General features: G+C 40.4%; 1 protein-coding gene across 6 annotated transcripts in view; it reads left to right on the top strand.

Moving 5' to 3' along the window:
* Nucleotides 1-23,946, top strand: part of adgrl3.1 (adhesion G protein-coupled receptor L3.1) — a 607,182-nt gene that overhangs the window by 279,062 nt on the left and 304,174 nt on the right. For all 6 annotated transcript variants that reach the window (XM_048595033.1, XM_048595030.1, XM_048595031.1 and 3 more), the window contains exon 4: nucleotides 8,064-8,277. In XM_048595033.1, the coding sequence (XP_048450990.1) occupies nucleotides 8,064-8,277 (214 nt within the window). The remainder of the gene's footprint in view (nucleotides 1-8,063; nucleotides 8,278-23,946) is intronic.

The raw sequence follows: 23,946 nt of genomic DNA, 5'->3' as shown, positions 1-23,946 counted from the left end.
CATCTCAAACATGTCTTGTTCAGCGAGTCCACATTCTCAGCATGTTCTGTGTGGTTTCTTCTGAATTATTTTGACTTCTTTGGACCTACTTCTATTGATAACCTCTCATTTTACTTTTCCTCACAATAGGAAACACTCTTCTGTCTGCAGACACCATTGAAACATTTGCCTAATGTATCTTGCTCCTCACTTTCCTTATGAAATAGCCTGCAGACTGCTTCCCGTTAGCATGGTTGACCTTTTAAAAAATCTTTATTTACGTATGTGGATTCTATTTATATTTTACTGATGACAACTTTAACTTTTTGTTATGCCATTGTTCTCTTGAATAAGTACAATTACTTCATTTTTTTGGGTCAGATGTTTCACATGCAAAGTTTAATTTCCAGTTCTGATTTTTATCTGGATTTTTCAAGGATGTTATTTCCCATTCTTTTTGCACTTTCAACCAACCAGGTTTTATGTCCATTTTTAGCATTAATGTTTTACTTTGACGGTACAATATACTGCTGCACAATGTATTGGTTACCTTGTTTAATAATTTAGTTGCATGTAATGTATCCAAATGAATTGCTCAGGAACATGATACTGTGTCAAATATTTAGACAAAAGAGATGCAGTTGTTATTTTTGAGATTATATGCACATTATTGAAAACTTATATGTCAAATGTTAACTGCTTGGGGCAGCTAAAATATAATTAGCAGCTTATCTTTCTACAGTGTGTCATCTGACTATTGAAAATGGACACATTACTGAGATTTGATCTTTCTGGTAAAACTCTTGCTTATCCTTTTCACTGTTCATTTCAGATTGGGAATTGCTTCCAAGTGAAAATCAAACATGTCTAGAAAAGCAAAACACTCTCAGGGCTAGAAATCTATCATGGAAGTAGAAAGTGCTGGACATGTTCAGAAGACCAAGCAGCACTTGTGAAGAGCGAAACATGGATGTTTCAGAATTAATGTTTCAGCAGAAAGGTTTACGAATAGACTGCCTATCTGACATTCAGCACTGAATGAGCAGAAATTTCCACCCATTAAATTTTGGGAAGACTGAACCCATTTGTCAGCATGATAAATTGTTGCTCACTTACCTATGCCATCTGTAAGACTGCCTATTTCCATCTCCATAGCATTACCTTAATTTTGCTATTGCCTCAGTTCATTTTTCACTATGATCCTTATCTATGTTTTTGCTACCTCTATACTCTCCTATTCCAATACACCCCTGACTGGTATCCCACATATTGTCTTTTGTAAAATGAGGTCATCCACAACTCTGTGGTCTATTTCCTTAACTTCACCAAGTCTCATTTTCCTATTACTCATGGTGTACATTGGCTTTGAATCGAGCAATATTTCATCCTTGCTTTCAAATCGCTCCAGGAGCTCACTGCTCCCTATCTCAACCTCTTCCAGCGGAACAGTTCTCAGATATCTGGGCTTTTTTATGCGCACTATTTATAACTGGCTGTCATACCTTCAGCTGCCTGGTGTTAAACTCTGGAATTCACTCTGTAAATCTCTTTACCCTTTGTGTTTTTAGCAAGACACCCCTTCAAACCGGAGAGAATTTGGTCAGCGGCCAAACATTATCTTAGTGTTTAATTTTGCTTGATTACATTCCTGTGAAGTGCCCTGAGAGTTTAATTACATTAAAGGTGCTATGTAAATATAAGTTGTTGTATGTGGGTGATGCAATGTTCCTGCCAACTCCATGGAGTCATAGTGTCAATTCCAGAAATTAAAACACTGAACTTGGGCTTTCACATTGAACCAAAGATGAAAAAAGTCTGCAGTGTTCATCTCAAACTTCTGAATAGAATATTCACAATGTTTCTTATTAAATCCCATTGCATAAATTGATGAGTAGCAGTTGACACCATGCCGGAGACTTCCATACTAATATGATTAGTTTGGTACCTACACTGGTGTATCAATTATGTTGGTTGACTAATAATTGAAATGATTGCATTAAAAGTTATGGAGATGTTTGCTCAAATCTCGTTATGGCAATGGGGGAGATTTTTTCCTTAGATCAGCCTGTTCAGAGATGTTATATATCTCTGGAGCAAGTGGCATTTGAACCTGGGTCTTCTGGCTCAGAGTTGAGACACTACCACTGCACCACAAGATCCCTGATCATTGCTGCAGTCTTACTAGACTATAGGGCTGGTCTCTCATTAGAACGAGATGACTGATGGTGGTTTAACCCAAGGGTCATTATTGCCTCAGGTGAGGGGAGAAGTTGAGAAGGAGAACCCTTCATGGTAGCCTTAGCTGGTGGGGGAATTGAACCCGTGCTATTAAATCCACTCTGTATTGCAAACCAGCTGTCCAGCCAACTAAGCTAACCAACCCCCGTGGCCAAGAGGGAGTATAAATGTGGCTAACAAAATACATGTGGGGTTAAACAAAAACATATTAATACCAATGACCATGAAACAACCTAATTTTGATAAAATTCATTTGGTTGATTAATATCCTTTAGTCAAGGAAATCTGCTATCTTATCTTATTGGCCTAAGTTGACTCCAAATCCATAGCAGTCTGGTTATTCCTTAACTGTTCTTTGAAATTGCAAAATAAGTTACACAGTTGTATCAAACTGTGACTGAAAGTTGAAGAAGAATAAAACTCTGCAATGACACAGACAGCCAAAATGACAAAGGCACAATTTGTCCAACTGACCATGAAAAGTTGGTCCCATTAATATCTGGAGACATTTGTCGAAATTGGGAGAACTGTTCCATAGTCTAGTCAAGACACAGTCTGACATTGTCATGCAAATCATAGTTTTCAGCAATAGCCCAAACTGCTACAGTAACAGAGGTAATGACACAATGGTATATATGTGGGGGAGGCTGGATCTGGGAGTCCTCAATATTGGCTATGTACATCATGAATTCTCATGGCATTAAGTGAAAAAATGGCAAGGAAATATTCTGCTGATACTTAATACTCACATTCCCTTAGCTGATGAAACAGCATGCCTACATATTGAACACCAGTCGAACAAAGTACTGAAGGTCTCAGAGCAGTAAGTGTCATCTGGATGGAGTGCTAATTGTATAAGTTAGGAATAAGTGTATAGAGATCAAGGCATTGTTGAGTAATTGCTTCAGCATATATGAAGAGATACTTGTGAACTGACAAGAGATGGCTGCCAAAGTCAGCATATGAGAAGATCGTGGGTCAGGACTGTTCTGAGTGCTCTCTTCAGGGGTCAAGTGCTGGGCGTAAGCCAACTGATTGGCATTGTGTTATGGAATCAGTCTGTCACTTTGATCCCTCCACTGGTGTTTGTTTGGAAGATACAGATGGTGCTCACAGACTTCTCCCGGGACAGAGGCCTGCACTGGGTAGCTGGTGATGATTTGAATATCCTACTTGGAGACAAAGGTCAGCTGCCGATGTACCTTCACTCCCAAGCAGCGACATTCCATTTCCAGACCCTGCAGCAGGACCTCACTGAGCCAACACCCAACACCACCTCCCAACCCCACCCACCTCCCTCAGAAAGAGGAAAATGGACTTCGAAAAAGTTTCATAAAGTACCACAAATAGGCATGTTAGAAAAGTTCGAATTCATGGAACACCAGGGCGAGTGGCAATATTGCTTAGAATTTGACTGAGTAACAGGAAAGGAAGCGATGGTGTGTGGTTGTTTTACAAATGGGGAGTAGACATTCAGTTGAGATTCCCATGGGTTAGTACCGGTGGCCTTGTTTTTCTTGAAATATGTTCATGACCTCAACTTGGGCGTACAGGATACCAAGAAAATTTTGTGATTGACACAAAACCTGGAAGTATTACGTAAAGTGAGAAGAATGTTGGCAGCCTTTAAGAGGACATTAACAAGCCTTGATGAAAGGGGCTGGAACATGACAAATTGTACTAAATGCAGAGAAGTGTGATATCAGACATTTTGGCAAGAGAAGGCACAATGCAAAATAAAGGGTACAATTCGAAACAGGTGCTGGGCCAGGGATATCTGGGGGTAATTGTGTGCAAATTGTTGAAGGTGGTAGGGACATATTGAGAAATCAGTGAATAGAATAGATGGGATCCCGGACCTTATAAATAGTGTTGTAGGGTCATACAGCATGGAAACAGGCCCTTTGGTCCAACTCGTCCATGTCGACCAAGCTTTGCAAACTAAACTTGTCCCACTTGCCTATCCTTGGTCCATATTCCTTTAAATCTTTCCTATTTATGTACCTGTCCAAATGTCTTTTCAAGTTGTAACTGTACCTGCATCCACCAGTTCCTCTGGCAGTTCATTCCACAAATGAACCCTTCTGTGTGAAAATGTTGCCTCTCAGGTCCATTTTTATTCCTTCTCCTCTCATCTTAAAAAATATGCCCCCTAGTTTTGAACTCACCTACCCTAGGGAAAAGACCTTTGCTATTCACCTTATCTATGCCCTTCATGATTTTATAAACTTCTATAAAATCACCCCTCAACGTCCTATGGTCCAGTGAAAGATGTCCCCAGCCTGTCCAGCTTTCCCTTACAACTTAAACACTCCAGTCCTGGCAACATCCTGGCAAAGCTTTTCTAAACCCTCTCCAATTTAATAATGTCCTTATCATAACAGGGCGACCAGAACTGTACACAGTACTCCAAAAGCGGCCTCACCAATGCCCTGTACAACCTCAACATGAAGGTCCCAACTCTTATACTCAGTGGTCTGAGCAATGAAGGCAAGTGTGCTAAATGCCTTCTTTACCATCCTGAAAGGCAGTAAAGAATGGATAACAAACGCTAGTCTTGCCAGTGATGTTGATATCTCATGGACAAATTTTAAAAAGGGAAGGGCCTAATTAGAGTAGATGGAAAGAGTTTACTCCCATTGGTAGATGAGTCAATACCAAAGGACTGTGAATAAAGATGATTGCCAGAAAAATCGAAGGCAATGTGAGGACAATCTTATTTGCAGCGAGTGATTAGGATTGGAAAGCACCACTTGAGATATAGCTTTTAAAAAGGAACTCTGAAGTATCTTAAAATCTGAAGAAGAAAAGAAAATGCAATTCTAAGCACAAAGGAAGCGTGAGATAAGCCCGATAGTTCAGAAAAATGCCACGGACCTAATGGCCTCCTTTATGTTCGAACATCTCGAGGATTGTAAGATTTTCTTAGCTTGTTTAATAGGATATATTCGGAACAGATCGAGCAGCTCCAAACTGGACAACGTGAATTATGCACAGACACCATCTCTAATCTCGTGGCTTGGTGCAACCTTCATTATATTATTTTCATCAAGTCAGGTGATCAGCCCTGTTCCAATGAGGAGTGCAAAATTGCATGCACAGAACAGTGACAGATGCATCTGAAAATCAGGTGTCAACTTGATGAAACTAGAGTAGAAGGCTACGTACATACAGAATAGAGGAATCGGCATCTTATTGACAGAGTTACGTGATGCCATAACTTATCAATCAAAGCAAAATCTATAGTATTGTAGCATCAAGTTGAAAATGAGACATCTAAACAAGGGAGCAGGCTCCACACACGTTTCCATTGTTGATGGTGGAATGTAGCATGTGTGTGCAAAAGATGATGAGAAGCATTTGCAATCATCTACAACCAGCAATGAGTAGTGGATGATCCAATCCAACCTCCTCCTGCAATTCCAGCAACATAGATTGCAGTTTCCAGGCAATTTAATTCATTCAGTCTACAATAACATTAAGAAAATGCTTAGAGCATTGAACAACAAAGTCTCTGGGCCCTGATATCATTCTGGCTGTAATATTGAAAACCTGCAGCTGTACCTCCAGCCAAGTTATTCTGGCACAACACAACAGTAACATCTATGCATAGTGTGGAAAATTACCCCTGTTCATCCTGCCCACAAAAAGTACTGTGCATCTAATCTGACTAGTTACTATCCCACGCATTCAGTTATCAGTAAAGTTGTTGAAGGTGCTGTCGACTGCTATCAGGCAGTACTTGCTCACCCATATTGAACCCAAGTTCTGAGAGCACAATTCAGCTCCAGACATCATAACAGAATATTTGCGCTTGCTTTCTGAGGTAAGGTGGAAGTGGCTGCCCTTGACATCAAGGCAGCATTTGACTCTGTAGCATCACAAAGCTGTTGGAAAATGTATTTCGATGGGAATCATTTGTGTGGATGAGATGGTGACAAGGATTCTTCTCTGATTAGAATCAAACTTGTGTAGTTAGCACAGTGGAAGATGGTTGTTGAAGGCCAATCAGCTCAGCATTTGGGCATTACTGCAGAGGTCTCAAGGGGCAGTATTCTCCGTTCAGCTGTTTGAAAAATGATCTTCCCAGCGTTATCAGGTTAGAGGTTGAGATGCTTGCTGATTATTGTACAGATTGATTATTCAACTGTAACTCATTTGAGAGGTCGACGATGTGTCTTCAAAGCTGGGTTTACCAAAATAAACAACTTTGGACTAAGGTAACTTTGACTTCTAATAGCTTTGTGGTATCTATTCTATTTTTCAGCACTTTATTTGCGACAACACAGGTGAATGCCTCTAGTGTGCAGACTCCCAATTATTCTCTTGTTTCAGGATCTCTAGCCTGATCCCATTGAAAATCAAAATGATAGTATTTGACACTGTACATCATTGAGTTATGAGCAGTTTGATGCAGTTGATACCGGAATTGTGGTCAGTTAGTAGGAGCACTTTACTGCATTTTGTTACAGAAATGATGCTGTTAAAACTCTGACTAAACCATTGCAACATTCCCTTTCATAAACAACTTGATGAGAGTTTGTTATTCATTTGCCTAAATGCTACTTTCATTCCAATACTGGCATCAGAATTGAGAAATCCAATTGATTTTTAAACTGATGTTAAAAATAAGTTATAATGTTGGTAATTCAGCAAAACTGAAGCTTGTTTGATTAACGGACAATCAAAAAAATGTACTCTGCATTTTGTATGTCAGATTTGTGTTTTAAAAATAACTCGCCTTTTAATGATTTTATCTTGGGAATTATACTTTTTGCTTCTGTTTGATGGGCCTTGACATTATTAGGTGAAAAGTTAAGATTAATTGCACTTTATCTGAATGCTTGAAGTATTCATGATTTGATTGGAGAATTAATGGCAATAATAGAGATAAATAGGTTTGATATATTAGCCATGTTTTGTAGAAGGGTCACTGGACCCAACACGTTAACTCTGCTTTCTCTCCACAGAAGCTGCCAGACCTGCTGAGTTTTTCCAACAATTTAGGTTTTAGTTTTTGATACATAAGTCATCGGTGAAATGAATTGGTTGGGTGCTAAATATTTGAAATTCAAATTGGTAGGGTATGCACAGATGATGGTGATGTAACCCTGATAATACAACATCATCAGTGATTGGTATTAATAATGGAAAAGAAGAAAGGAATAGAGAATTAATAGGACCAAAAGTTGATCAACCTCAGGGCAAAGGGGCAACTATTTTGGACTCAGCTGAGGAAATATTCTTGCACTCAGTCATCAATTGTTGGAATTCTAGATATGGTGAACACGTGGTTGTTGCGTATATTCCAGGCTGAGATTGGTGATAAGCATGATTTTTGTTTAAAAGTAGAACAGACTTGAGGAACTGTATGATCTAGTTCAACTCCTAATCCTTGTATTCTTACGTGACGTGTTTTCCTGTCTCAGACCTTTGACAAATAAGAAAGGAGTTTAGTTAGGATATGATTAATGCTGCAATGTTCCAAACTGACAAGTGGTATTCAGTTAACTCTAAACTGGTGTTTTAATGTCTGATGATTTGGAGATTTGGAATTTCTACGAATTTGTTGGAACAAATGGATTAGTGTAGGAGTTATTGGGTTGACCCTGGACTTAAACACAATCTAGATCCAGGGACAAGATAGAGGCTGGAGGGTACGGTATTTGAAGCTTGGGATTAGTTCAGTCAGATCAACAATATTGATAAATCTGAGATAGTGACAAAAAAGGCGAGTTGGTTTGCCAAAGGCGAGATAAGCAAGAGAATGCTGTTTGCTGTTCTAAAACTTGAAGCACTACAAGTCCACTCAAGTTCATTTTTTTTTATCTGATTTCATTTTGTAGCCTTTAGCCGAGCTCCAGTTCCAATGGCAGTGATCAGGAGGGAACTGTCCTGTGAAAGTTATCCAATTGAACTCCGTTGTCCTGGAACTGATGTCATTATGATTGAAAGTGCCAATTATGGAAGGACTGATGACAGAATCTGTGATGCTGACCAAGCCCAGATGGAGAATATTCGGTGCTTCCTACCAGATGCCTATAAAATAATGTCACAAAGGTAAGTCTGTAGAAATGTTAACTCACTATGGCCATTGATGATCAATGTGGCAGGTTTCTGGAACAAGGTCATTCTTAATACAACTTCTGTTTTTTTTCTGGAGCACAATGAGAGTTTGAAACAACAAATAGCATACTTTTCCATACACATTGTAGAGCTGGCACATCTTTCAAACTGTGAGACTAAAACATTGCACAGACACAGCATGCCTATCAGACTCAACCTGGGACAAAACTGGATGTTTTATCTATCTAAAAACAAATTGGTGAAACACTTCAGGACTTGGTATTGTAAATGTAAGAACAGTACACCACAGTTGTCTGGACTTAGGGCTGAATGATGTTCTCCTTTTACAAGTCATGCTGTCACCACTAACTAACAGTTATTATCTGACGTTAAAACACAGTTCAGTGCAAGCCAAAGAATGGGGGAAAGAAATATGTACCCTGATAATTAGAGAGACTGATCATTTTTCTAGTACTGTACCAGAGGCTGTTCTGTCATTTCCCTTTCCAAATGTATGTTCCACGTGTGCTTTTAGTTGACTGGTGAGTTAATCTGCTAGAAACTGACTTTCTGGAGGCAAATCTTTGATTTTCTTAATCTGGAAGAGAAATGGTAACCCTAAAATATTTGAGATAATAAGTAAGGCATGCATTCTGACAGGTACTGCCTTGAGGGAGAATAAAATTACTTTAAATTGCACATTTTAGGAGGATTTAGACTTGGAATCCTGCACGTTTGGTCTCTTCAGTTCAAAAAACTGGCTGATAGTAAAGAAAGGTCTATTTTGATCTACGGTGACCATAAAATATGCAGACTGTTGCTGAGGAACACTGCAATTATCCGTTTGCTTTCTTTTTGTTTTCTTTTCCTTACCATAACCACCATGTTCCTTTACTCAGGTTGTCATACAGTTCTCACAGTCAAGAAAATGGAAACAGTTATGTCATGTAGCCCAGAGTCCCAGGTTAATGCTTAGGGAACGTAGGTTCAAATACCACCTCAGCATGTAGCTGAATTTAAATTCAACTATTAATTCAGGAATTGAACACTTGATTGATGGTCACTGTGACAGTGACTATTAAGCTATAGATTGTCAAGAAAATGCATTTGGTTTACGAGTGCCTCATTTCTCAAAAGGTTTGCAGATGACATGAAAATCAGTAGGGTGGTAAGTAGTGAGGAAGATAGCCATAAATTGCAGGAGGGTATTGACAAATTTGTTGCTGGGACAGTGCAGTATCATGTGGAATCCAACTGGATAAATATGAGATAACGCACTGCGAGAGGACTAACAAGACGATTAATGTCAGGACCCCGGAAAGTACTAAAGATTAGAGAGATTTTTGTATGTTAGCAGGGTAGGTAGATAAGGAGATTAAGAAGGCATATAGGATACTTGCATCTAAAAAGATGCAGGACAGAATACAAGAGCGAGGAACTGTGGAACTGTGTAAAATGCTGCTTAGGCCACAGTTGGAATTCTGCCTGCCGCTCTGGTCACCACATGAGAGAAGAATATAATTGAATTGGAGAGGGCGCAGAGGAGATGTACCAGGATGCTGCCTTGGCTGGACGGCCTGATGTATGAGGAAGGATTGGATTGGCTGGGGCTGTTTACCCTAAAGTAACAAAGGTTGAGAGGGGACCTGATAGAGGTGTATAGGATTATGAGCACAATAGACAGGACTGGATAGGAAACCTCTTTTCTTCATTGGTAGATGGGGCAAAGATTGAAGGTAATAGGTAGAATGCTAATGGGAGAGTTGAGGAGAATTTTTTTTTCAGAGGGTTATGGGAATCTGGAACTCACTGTTGGAAAAGGTGGCTGAGTCACAAACTTTTGTGGCATTTAAGTAAGATTTAGATACTCACTTGCCTTGCCGTATCCTTCAGGGCATATGGGCGAAGAGTTCCAAAATGGGATTAGTGTTGTCAGATCTTTATTACCAGTGCCGGCAAATGGGCTGAATGACATCTTTCTGCAATTTAAATGCCTGTCCTTTTAGGAAGGAAGTCTGCTGTCCTTAACTGGTCTGACAGTGTGACCCCTCCCCCACAGTAATGTCTTGGCTGAAGTGGTTTTAGCATCTAGGGAAGGCAGTGGCGTATTGGTAACGTTAATCAACTAGCAGTCCGGGGACCCAGACTAATGCTCTAGAAACATGGGTTTAAATCCATGTCACATGGTGGATGTAAATTTGATTTAAAGAAATTAAATGCTAGCCTAACAGCAACAACGTAGCCACCGCTGAATGTCATAAGATGAATGGAAATTTTCCCTCGACACCGATAGAACAGACAAACATTGAATTGTTCATGGATAACAAATAATTTTATCCTTACAGGAGCAAATACAGATAAGTTCGAACTGTCTATAGTTTTTCTTAGCTGGAGATTAATTTAGCTGCTTTATATCTACTGGCTGTCATCTAATCCTAACTCGTAAAACCTGTTTTCATCAGTTAGGATTTGCTTTGACTTGTTAGCTAATCATACAGATACTAATTATATTTATCATCAAACTGGCTCCTTGTGTGCTCATTCTGTGGTCAAGATTTTATTCTTTTGCAAAACTATCCACTGAGACTGAATGTTAGGGCCTCTGATTCCTCCAGCCTGCTGGGTCTCCACCTCTATCTCCTGCCTGCTCATTCTCTAACTCCACCCCTCACTCACTTTCTCTCCGCCTTTGCCTCTCACTTGCTGACACTCCATATCTCTGGTGTCTACTCTCCCACTTACTCCCTTTCCTTGCTTCCCACCTGCTCGCTCTCTGTCTCTGCCTCCCGCCTGTTCTCTCTCTGTCTCTGCCTCCTGCCTGCTCACTCTCTGTCAATGCCTCCCACCTGCAGAGGGTCCCTTCAAAGACACTTAGTCCCTGATCCAGGGACCCTGCCTTGCAGAGAGATGTGGCCTGAAATGAGGTATCCCAGTGACAAGGCTGCACACCTCACCAGTGATGGTCTCCATCATGTGTTCAAACAAACCACCTCAGTCAGTCACTAGTGACCTGTATTTCTGAGTTTCAGCAATGATCCTCCTACTGTGTCCTCCGATGGATGTTGTACCGGCAGAAGCCATTGCCTCTCAGATGGCTGTACCATTCAGTAGAAGTGCTGACCTCTTATTGGCCAGCCGCTCCAAGCAGGCAGGATTTCAGCCCCTGAAGGTTATTGATCGGGCAAGGTTTGGTTAAGTGCTGGATTGACACATGACTTAGTGTCCATTCCGTGAAAGAGGTGAAGCTAACAGTACACCATGCTGTATGACTTTATGACTCTACATCTGTCCTGCTGGATGGACGAGCTCCCATTGCCTCCATTAAAATTAACTCTCTATCTTTACAACCACCCACCATGCTTTGTATGTGGCTCCCAGTTGCCTGCACTCCATCCTCTGACTATTATACTCTTTCACTTGGTCTGTGTGTCTCTGTGTCTCTCCTTCTTTCTGTCTGTCTGTCTATCTCTCTCTCTCTCTCTCTTTACGGCTGTCTATCTCTATCTATTCCCCCCTCTCTCTCTCTCCCTCTCGCTCTCTCTCTATCTGTGCCTCCGTCCCTCTATCTGTGCCTTTCGCTAGCAACATCTGTCTGTGCCTCTCTTTCCCTGCCCATCTGTCTCCTTTTTCAATCTCTTAATCCCTCTCTCTCTTGGTCTTTGCATCTCTTTCCCTCTTTATGCTTCTGTCTGTATCTCCCTCTTGCTCTCTGCCTATATATTCCAATCTATGTATCTTTCTGTACATTCCTGCCCTTACAACTGTGTCAACCTCCCTCTTTCTTTCGCGCTGTCTGCCTCTGCCTGTACATCTCTTTCTGTCTGTCCCTCTACCCATACTCTATTGGGCTTATTTTCCATGGAGCAGTGAAGGTTAAGAGGTGACCTTATTGAGCTGTTCAAAATTATGAATAATTTTGACAAAATAAAGAAGGATAATCTGTTTCCACTAGTTGGTATGAGAGTAACTAGGGTCCCAACTTCAAAATTGTCAGCCAGAGAGCTAGGAGTGAGATGAGCAGAAACATCTTTACTCAGAGACTTGTTAGAATTTGGAAAATACTGCCTGGGAAGGTGGTGGAGGCAAATTTCATAGGAGGTTTCAAAGGAGAGCTGGATATATATTTGAAAGTGATGAACTTAGAGGGCTATGGAGAATGGGTTGGAGAATGAAATGAACTGGGTACCTCTTTCTGGAGTTGGTACAAACATGATGGGTCGAATGGCCTCCTCTGTAGTGCAAAATTCTATGATTCTGTGATTCTTTCTGTCTGTGTGCATCTCAATCATTCTCTGTATGAAACTCTGTCTCTCTCTGTCACTGCTTGTATGCCTCTCTGCCTCTGCCTGTACTTCTTTCTCTCTGTGACCCTACTTGTATCTCTCTTCCTCTCCTGCTCTCGTCTTCTTTGTTTCTCTGTCTGTGAATCTCTCTCTCTGTATCTTCCTCTGTCTCTCTCAGCTGGTATCTCCTGTTTGCTCTGTCTCTGGTTGTACTGTATCTTTGTCTTGTGAGTCCCATTTATCCTGAGAACTGATAACGGAAATAAAATAACCTGTGTTATGGATCATTGTTTAATTTGTGTTTGGGTAAATTGGTCGAAATCCACATATTTCAAAAACACATTACTTTATTTGGAAGGTGAAATGGTGAGAGAACAGCTTCACAGTTCAGAAGAATCCCTCTGATGATTTAATAAAGCTGTCTAAGCCAATGCTTATATAATAAAAAGAGTGATGTTTATGGAATCTTGCTTCAGTTGGCCCAGAACATTCTTAGTAACTCAGAACTAGCAGCTTTAACTTTCCAGCATAGTATCAGTTCCATCATTAGGGCTAAGCTAAGGTAGGAAAGATTTGCATAGAGCATTATCTGCCCATCTAGAGTGGAAAATGAGAACTCCCAGCAGTGATTCACAAACAGAAAATAACTCCATAAGAAGGAGATGGAAGCCATAATTAATCTTTCTTCATTTAGTTTTCTATTAATAACTCTCTAAACAAGTGGATGACTTGTTCCCAGGCCTTTGCCAATGCAACTCTCCAGTAGCTGCTAGAAAGCAATCTAGTGAGTGATCTTTGATGACCTGATCACCAGGCACTAGTTCTGCCACACAGTCAATGCTGTTTGAGGCTCTGCATCCTCAACCTCACTTTGTACTATTCCATAACTCAGTGTCTTACTGAGCACCGTGGTGATGTTCGTCGATGCATGATTTTTAATGCCTAAATAGAGAGCTGCCAAATCATCCTTAAATCTATACGTAGAAGTGAAATTGAGAAAGAAGCAGAATGGTGGCCTCTGCCATTTCCTTGGACTGAGATTGCTGTTATGACAACTTCTTGAAAAGTGGCTGTGACCGACAAGACATGCAAAAAATTGCAAAAACCCTTTTGACAGTAGGCTTGAGCTTACTTCTCAACAGTTGAAAAGAGAGGGCATGTTTTGTGACTGAATATATCCATTTTGGATACTTTTATAGAATCAGTGATTAATAAGTTTCATCTGGAGTATTGTGTCCAGTTCTGGTCACCCTGTTATAGGAAAGATATTATTAAGCTGTGGAGGGTTCAGAAATGGGGGCATATGTTTTAGGTGAGAGGAAAAAGATTTTAAAAAAACATGAGGGGCAACTTTGTTTACACAGAGTGGTTCGTGTGTGGAATGAACTTCCAGAGAAAATGATTGATGCAAGTACAGTTACAGCATTTAAAAGACATTTAGAAAGTGCATGAATATGAAATGTTTGGAGGGATATGGGCCAAGTGCTAGCAAGTAGGACTAGTTTAGTTTAGGCTTATGGTTGGCATGGACTGATTGGACTGAAGGGTCTGTTTCCGTGCTGTGTAACTCTAACTCAATAATACTGCAAATTAAATTTAACATCACACTGATATTCAGTTACATAAGCTATCGATGGTTACTGGAAAACCTCAGCTTAAGATGTCAGTTTGTTAAGACAATTTTTCACTGTCCTTTACTTTACTTCAAATAATGTTGAGCTAGTTAATGTTGTTCTTGCCTTGCATGGTTTAACCTGTATGCCTCATTCTGTCTAAGTTTATTTCACTCTATGATCTGTATGCCCTTGCTTACTATGATCTGCCTATACTGCTCGCAAACAAAGGTTTCCTCTGTACTTAGGTACCGCTTGACAATAAATCAAATCAAATCAATCAATCAGTCAATAACCTTTATAAATGCTTAAATGTCAGAAATGAAATATGGTCAGCAGATGATGACCCAAATGATACACATTGCTAAATTTGACTGCTGGTTTGTATTGCTTTATTATATTCAGAACTCAACAGAAAACATTTTCTTTCTTGACTTGCTAAGTAGAAGAGGGAAACAAATGTAAATCATTTGAATGGAAAAACTTATTTGGAATCCTTTAGCATTTTGATCTTGGGGTATTCACTTCAGCTTATTTCAGTGGAGTGTTGCCAGTCTTACAAATCCACAAAATTCAGAAATAAGCTGTTGAAACAGTTTTGAATTTCAAAATTGCCTATTAAACCTCATGATCAAATGTATTCAATTACTTGATTTCCTTAAAAATCCCAAGGTTTTGTAATAATATGTGTTTATATTATATGGTGCTCCAACCAAAATGCTTGGCCTCCTGATTTGAAATAAATTCCACATCAGAGAGACTTGCATTCACAGACGTTCTTTTGTCTGCTTTGAGATTAGCAACAAATCTCATTTGGATACCACTGTATAATTATTTGTGCTGTCAGTTGACCAAAATATCAGTAATTTCACTTAGACTGTACTACACTTCGGAGCCTTGTTGTGGCACAAGTAAATTCTACATTTTAACAGACAAGAAGCTGGTATTTGATTGTCTATTTTTTTATTTGATTGCTAATATTTTTTATTAATTTTGTCTGCAGCTGAACTGGCTGCTCAACGTAGTTTTTGTAGTGATTAGACAATTCTGTCCTGGACATAGAAGCTTTTTCATTTTTCATGGTCAATGCATGCCTTCACTGCACATCTATTACTTGCACTCACTCCCTTGTCACTTCACCTCTTTTCCAGTTGCTAACCCTCTACATATCCATTTAGGCGATTAGTTGCTGTAAATTCAGTGACAAGAGGTAATATTAAATTTTCAGAACAAGGGTTGCCTTAACAGGGAGCCACTCAAATGCTGTAAACACCATTCAGTTCATACTTGAGGCAAATTCGTTAGCTGTGTCTGGAGCATAATGAGGAAGATTTAACTTTTGATGAGCCTCGTAGCTATAGTGACAATGTGGAATTAGACTTGCTCTTTATAGCAAAATGGCTTGTCAAACCCTCCTGCTGAGCAAATGTCAGCAAAAGTGGAATTTGTTAATTGATATTAATAAAGCCATGTGATTAGCTGTCCTCCTTTCACTTCCTTTTTGTTTTCACTTTTTTTCCCTTTTGATCTGTTTGCACAAAACTGACTCTGTACTTTTTTTTTCTCTTTCAAGTGTGTTCCATTGTGATAAACGTATAATTGGATTGATTCAGGGGGAGAACTGGCAGGCACCTATTACCACGGTTTTTTTTGGACATGCATACAGTGGAGGAGGAGTCCGTCAAACATAGAGAGGGTGGAATGTCAGTCAGTCAGTACAAAACATTACAGCAAGGGTGCTTTCTGTTGTCAAGTGTTTCAATAAGTACATCATTTGGATCTGTACCAGTGCAGTTAAAATTTATTCTCCACAGGATGAAAGTAATGGAGCTTACTGCACATTGCAGTGATATTGAATGCAGACCACTGTGATCAGGAGGAAGCCCACTAAGATATCATTTCACTTAAACATTTCATTACTTGAAAATAAAAAGAACTGCACTTATTGATTTTCAACTAAAACTCGAGCGTAACCGATGTTTCCAGTTTGGATGATATTTCAGCAAGCAGATCCCATAGAGAGATTTTGCCACCCTCTGTACAACAGTAGGGAAAGAGGAACTGCCAGCATGATACCCTTTATATTCTATTCACTTTGTATCATGAGATGTCAGCCAGAATGAAACAGGATTTGTGAATTGATGTTTGTACATTTATGTAATTTGTTAAGTGAATTTAACTTTTCATGAAGACCCCAGGAAAAGAGGACTTGGATCTTGTTTTCCAAAATTATATCAGTAATATATACCATTGTATGTTGTTTTATGAGAAATGATTTGTTTCTAGTTGAATAGGAATTAAAATGAGTTGATATTTGTAGAATCATAGGGATAAATCTGATCTCCTGTAACATATGGGTTGAGGTCTTATCAGAGGTTGGATGCAGAAAATCTTGAACAGTAATCAAAGTGACTTCATACATACTCATTGTTAGGTTTGTAAGAAACAGCATAAAGGTGATCTCTCTCTCTCTGCCAAAACAAACTTACCTGCTGCCATAGCCTTTGACCTCGTGATGTAGACTTTGCAACCAGATGGCCTTCAAGTCTTTGTGAACTCGACAGAAGAATTAAAAGATCTCAAATTAATTTCCGCAGGTCATGTGGGGAAACTTGTTCTTCTATATTTCTTGACCTCTCAACAGCCGCCTTGCACAGAATGGGCCTCCAGGTTATAATTTAGGTCAATGAATGATACAGCGTGTGAGCGTGCCATTCAGCCGATTGTGCTTGCTGCAGCTTTGTCAGAGATTTAACAACTTTTTTATTGCCGAGGTTATGATTGTATCTGCTTTTTGCTACCTTATTCAGGCAAGGAATTCCCAATCGTAATTATTTGCTCTGTTGCTATCCTCTGGTTTCTGACCCTCTTGTTATTGAAAGCAGTTTCTCTTCTTTATTCCATTCACAATATTGACCATCTGTTTCCAATCGCTTCTTCCACTGGAGGAGAATGGCCCTGCATCCATAATTTCAACATCACCTGAAGTCTTTTATCCTTCATGTCATTCCAATAAATATATTGTGCATCTTTTCCAACGTCTTGCAATCTTTCCAACAGTTGCTAAAATTGAACACAGTATCCAGCTGAGGCGTAACCAATATTATAGAAATTGTGAGCAGAAGTTAATTTAAAAAAAAATTCTTCTAATAGTGACATCAAAGATCCCATGTTTCATTCAACAGCTTTCTTGACTCATCCCTCTTCCTTCAAAGATTTCTGTACGTGAACTCCCAGGTCACTTTATATATGTGCTTCCTTTAAAAATTCTGCCATTTAGGTTCAAATTGCTCTCCTTGTAAGGGTGGCATGGTGGCTCAGTGGTTAGCATACTGCCTCACAGTGCCACGGACTCGGGTTCGATTCCAGTCTCATGCGACTGTCTGTATAAGGTTTGTACATTCTCCCCATGTGTTCATGGGTTTGCTCCAATTTCCTCCCACTGCCCAAAGGTATGTAAATTAGGTGGATTGGCCATGCTAAATTTCCCATAGTGTCCAGGGACGTGTAGGCTAAGTGGATTAGCTGTGGGAAATGCAGGATTACAGCGATAGAGTAGGTCTGGGAGGGTTGTTGTGGGCTGAATGGCTTGCTTCCACACTGTAGGCATTCTATATTCCCTGTCCAATGTTTTACTTCACATATCCCCACATTAAATTTGACCTCTCGTGTGTCTGGCGATTTCACCGATACGTTAATGTCCTTCTAATCTGTGGCTATGTTCCAACTGGTGATCCTGTTACTAACTTCTGCAGGAACACCATCATATACATCCTTACAGCCTCAAAGCAAGCATTTATCAATGCACTTTGCTTTACGTCTCGTAGTCCTGGTATCTGCATGTTGTCACTGACCTTTTATTCAAATGGACATTTTTTTTCTAATCTATCTACCATGTGGCACTTAACTCAATGTTTTTGGAAAGTTCAGGTACACAGTATCGACTGCCCTCACCCTCATCATCCCTCTCTATTACTTCATCCTTGTAATGCTAGTCAAATAAGATTTGCCATTGACAAATCCCTGATGACTTTTAATTTATTTATCCATATTTTCTTAACTTCGAATTAATGTTGCCTCAGTCTCCGGTCTCTAATTTTTTGCTACCGCCAACCATAGACTAAATGACCAGCAGTTGACTGGTTTATCTATCTCTCCTGTTTCAATTTCTTGTTCAAATCTCTGGATCTCTGAAAGAACCTCTGATACCTTGACAGATTTACAAGATCAGCAGCCTCTACAATTGAAATTGGGAGCCAGGGCCCCTAGGCATTTCTATCCTTAAATCTCTTAATTGGTAAGTTTGGATGCATCCTATCTTTCCACTTCGAGAGCTGCCACCTTATCCTGTGCAATACTACTGCTCCCAGCTTCTTTCTTGCGGCATTGATAAAATCCTTTTCTCTTGTGAAGTATGTCAGATTAATCCTCAATCTCTGCAAGAGGATGTCATCTCTATTCCTGATAAGGTCCACCCTTTCTTTGACTGTACTTTTACTCTATATATACAGATTAGATGTTTGGTTTCCCTTTTATTTAGGTACTAATCTATTCTCTACACTTTTATATTTTTGGCTGAGTTCTCTAACATGTTTTGAACTGACTGGAATTAGTCTGATCCAGTTAGATCTATTTGTGTTTGTACTTTGCCCTTTTCCGTCACTCTGCTAGAATCACTTCTGTTTTGTTGGAGACAGTGTGTCAGGCATACCTTCAATAAGCCCCTCCTCCTCCAAGACTGGCACTTTTGTCACAGATCTGAAGCCTTCTCTCGTACACAACTTTACGAAATACTTGTTAGCCTATTTATCTGATTATTCCAATACCCTGGGATTACCAATTCTGCTATAATGACTGCATTTACACCCTCTGCCCTGGACTTGTGTGCCAGGGTACAAGTCAGGAATGTGCGCAATTACTTGCCACTTGCCTGGACGAGTGCAGTTTCAACAACATTCAAGAAGGTTAACACCACTCAGGATAAAGCAGCCCACTGGACTGGCACTACATCCCTGAACATGGCAACAGTGTACACCTACAAGATCCTTAGACAGCATTTCTTAGCCTGTGACCAACGGCATTGTGGGTCTACCTACAGCACATGGACTGCAGCAGTTCACAAAGGCAGTTCACTGCCACCTCCTCAGGGTAACTAGGGATGGGCAATAAATACTGGCCAAGCCAAATGATGCCCATGTCCCACAAGTGAAAAAAGACATACAACTCACAACATACTTGCGTGTGTGTCACACCTCATTTTCATGAAGGCATTGGCACGCACATGGACATTGCTTGCTATAGAGTGGTAACTAGGGGGTTGTTTCATTGCTTACATCAGCACTGGGAGGTCAACGTTCAAGTTCATGCTGTTTTCTGAACATGCACAGACGAACATGTTCAGCAGCCGGGTGAGGTAATGGACTGCTTTCAGGTCACTTGCTGGTAGATTTCAACTGGCTGTCCTGTCGTTGGAGAGGATTTTGCTTGTTTCTGCTGTTCGTTAAAGTTACTGAAATCTACAGCCAGTGTTGTGGTGTGTGCTGAAAGACTTGGTCCTGACTTGATGAATTTCTCTGTACAAGCCTCTTCCTCCCAGACATGGGTGCAGCAAACTGGAGTCCCCTTGCAATGTAACACGATGGGGAGGATGAGCAGAGGTGACATGCAGCAAGACATGTGGAGGGTACGGGGTGAGAAGAACTCTCAGCAGGGGTCCGTATCTGCACAGTATTTTTGAAAAACAGTTCTCCTGTTCGAAGCTCAGCATGGGACAGTTTTCACATGGCTGCACATCAGTAAGGATGCCTTCACGGATGTTTACCACCTGCTATCTCAGAGCAAAGTCAATTGCTATTTGAAGGTGACTCTGAAAATTAACACTTATTTGTTTTTTTTTCCCCACACTGTGTACGGCAGCTGCCAACTTGAAACCAACCTTTTGCGAGATACAGATCACTCCGCCTCTGCATTACAAGAGGATGAATATATTTCCTATCTTAGACATGGTCTGGCCATAGAGATTTCTGAGGGTTGCATGCTTTGTGTGGTGCAGGATGCAGTTGATTGTGTGCATGTCACTGTATGGGCACCTCATGTTAGCTTTTCCCTATACAGTAAATCAATCGAAAGGGATTTCATGCCCTGTATGTCCAGATGGTGTGCTGCAAAACACAGTGAACTGTAGCAGGTTGATGCCTGGTATTCTGACAGCAATCATAATGCCTTCATCTTCTGGCAGTCATTTGCCGAGTCACTGTGGAAAACCAGAGTGTGGTGACAGGGCCCGTCCTCAGATGATATGTTCGAGACTTAGGCATAGAAGTCATTTGGGCAGCATGCATGCACAAAAGCTATGCTCCCTTGAGAAAATGTGACAAAGCAGATCATCAGGATACGGATGCTGCCACATGGACAGCAATGGAGAAGCCCTGCTGTCATCATCATGGGCAGTCCCTTGCAGATGAGGATGACTCTCTTCCACTCTCAGGGTGAGTCTGTGTGTAGCTGTACAGACCGATGCGGCTTCCGCAGGCTCTGTTACACCTGGGGCAGAGGTGGTCATGGGACGGGGTGAGTGGGGCATCGGTGTGGGAGCACGCTCCTTTCGCTGTGTTCGCCTGGTTTCCGCTTTTTCCCAACAGCAAGTCCTGAGATGTTTGACGCATCCCCGGATACTCCTCTTCCACTTCGGATGGTCTTAGGCCGGTGATTCCTGGGTGTCTGTGGGATTGCCGCACTTCACCAGTGAGGCCTTGAGGGTATTTATGCTCAGCAGAGCACATGTCAAGATTTGTAAAATGAAGTCACAGCCCATTATCTCGATGGTAACCAAACGAGGAGATACAGTAATCAACGCAATCTGATTCTGTCCGTTCTCTCCAAGAACTGATTGTGGCTTTATCTTTCAAAGATCGTTGACCATTATGTAGTCCACTTGACAATTGTGTAAAAGTAAAGAGCCAACTTATAACCATTCCAAACTAATTTTATGAAATAGATGCTTTGTCCTGAGCAATTTTGGTGCTGACTTGTTGACAGGCAACGGGATTGTCACTAGTAGAGTGGCAGTGGTGGCAAGTTGAATGCTGTTCTTCTGAGAGATGACAATAATTTAATGCTTCATAGAGTCTCTGCAACTTCCCAGGCTGGTAGAGAATGGGTTGTTAATCAGTTACTGTACCCTATTACCTGGTTTGAACTTTGCGTTCTGAAACTGTGAGGTCGGCAAACTGAGCTTACTTGAGAGGAAGCTAAGATCCCGTGGTATCAGGCTGACCTTACATGCAAATTCTCTGAGCTGCCTCTGCGGCATCCAGACGTTGGATGACCCATGCTTTTCTCTAAAGGAAGCTGAGACATCAGATATGGCAACATGTCTGAGCCCACTCATGCTTTAAAAGAGTTGGCCACCTTTCCCACATTGAAAAGGATAATTTCCAAGCTCTGTGCAAAGACCTGTGATGGTAGACCTCTCCATAACCATTGATTTTGTACTTTGCCTTCCTGATAGGCCTGCAAGTACACTAAACATTTAACTGTGCATAGCCATAAGCTTTCCCCTGCAGCCAATCAAAGAATAAAGAACGGGCTCTTTGGCCCACCAAGACTACATAGACGCATGATGCCTTTTGCCTCTACGTGGTCCATATCTCTCTATTCCCCATCTATTCATATATCTGTCAAGATGCTTCTTAAACGTTGCTGTTGGATCTGCCTCCACTAGCTCCTGTGGTAGCACATTCCAGGCACTCATCACCTTCTGTGTAAAACAACATGTCTCTCACATTTCCTTTAAATTTACCCCCTTTACCTTAAACCTATGTTCCCCAGGAATTGACATTTTTACCCTGAGAAATGGACTCCAACTATCCATTCTATCCATGACTTTTAACAATTTTGTAAACTTCTGTCAAGTATGCCTCAACCTTCATGTGAAAAGTCCTATTGAAGTAATCAACAAAGTCCTCTGCAGCAGAGCTCATGTGCCCTCTAATGAACTGTAACCTTTGTCCCTGTGACCCCTTCCCTGATCGCAGGTTATTTATGCCCAGTGACTCACCATGTTTAGATCCCACCTCTAAGTTTCCTTCCTTTTCTACGAAACTCAGTTTTGCTTAGTGACCTTTTATGAGGTACCCTGCCAAACATTTTTCTTATAGACCATATCTGCATTCCCTGCAGCTTTCTCTTTTGCTTGATCCAAAATAATTGCAATTAGTTTTGTCAACGCAATCTTTCACTGGCTGTTCTTAATTACCTCAAACTCCCCGAATCCTTGTGGATTTTTTTTCCCTAATTATTATTTCAGAACTTACTGTTGCAATTAGTTGAAGAGGGGGTCAAATGATTTCCCTCTTTCCCACTACTCATCTGTTTGTGACAGTTTTTTTTTTGGAAAGCACTTAGTTGCCAGTTCAGTCAGTGTTTAACTGTTTATTGGCTGTGCCCATAAAAGATACAATCAGACAGGTTTTCTTTAGTTTTTAAAGAGAAAATATCGTTTTTATTGTACTTATTGTAAACTGCTCAACTCATATTTTAGTTTCTAATCATGTATCATCCTTTTGTGTGCAACCCCACATTTTACCACCACTTCACATTTAAATGCTCATAGAAATCAATTGGAATCTATTTTAATGTTATATTGTTGTTTTGTTCTCAAATTCTCTATGGCAGACACATTTTACTCCTCCTTCCCCCTCAACCCGTTATGTTTGGCCTTTTTCTGTCTTGAAGAATTCACCAAATTTTCCTTTATTTATGTTTAATTTTGTTTATCAAACCCTGTCAAACAAGCTTTATATCTCCCGCCTTTCTCACTTGTGGAAGTTAGGTTGCTAAAGAACTTCTGTAGATTTTCAAAGACCAAATTGGTGGTTGTGGATTTTTTTTATGGCAGTTTTCTGCCATTTGCTATGAAGATCCTGAACAGTAATTAAAAAAAAAATCTCACAATTCTGACTGTATTAGATGACCTGAAAGCATGCTGCCATCCATGTTGTGATTCATGCTTCTTCCTGCTCAGAGTTTTTTCGGAATGCCAGCATGGGCATGATAGACTGAATGGTCTCATCCAAGTCATAATGACTCTGACCTGAAATTTTCAATGTCACCTATCACACATAGGCACAGCTTTGGTCACTGTGAATTTGCTGGAGTATGGTTTTGAATTCTCTTTCCTTAACTCTGTTAGCCTTACACAATTAAAAAAAGCATCAGATGACTAAGGATAATGCCACAGCTGATTTTACCAGGACATTGACAAAAGACTTTGGCACGATTTTCCAGTTGCTACACCTGTTTTGCTACATTAAATCCAAAATCAGGAGGAGAGTAACCAATAATTCAAGAAGAACGCACAAAGAAATGAGGAGATAGCCATTGGTCAACTGTCAGGGACGGTTTAAAATAGCCAATATAAAATAGTAAAACAAAACAAAATCAACTCACTTAGTTTTGTTAAAAAAAAAATTCATTCACTATTTTTTATGTCAGTAATGCAAGTTCATTATGTCCAATACATGATCTAAAGCAAAACCACCATCTTTTACACCAAACAAGATTATGTCAATGACTGTAGGACAACCCATATGGAGATACAGAGATAGTAGGAACTGCAGATGCTGGAGAATCCGAGACAACAAGGTGCAGGGCTGGATGAACACAGCAGGCCAAGCAGCATCATAGGAGCAGAGAGGCTGACGTTTCGGGCCTAGACTCTTGATCATTTTGGTACAGTATTCTTCTACAAATACGTCCAGCAGTTT

This window comes from Rhincodon typus, chromosome 3 (assembly GCF_021869965.1).
Source record: "Rhincodon typus isolate 14 chromosome 3, sRhiTyp1.1, whole genome shotgun sequence".
NCBI lineage: Eukaryota > Metazoa > Chordata > Chondrichthyes > Orectolobiformes > Rhincodontidae > Rhincodon > Rhincodon typus.
Note: the sequence above shows the minus strand (reverse complement) of the source record. Positions and strands in the feature narration are given on the sequence as shown.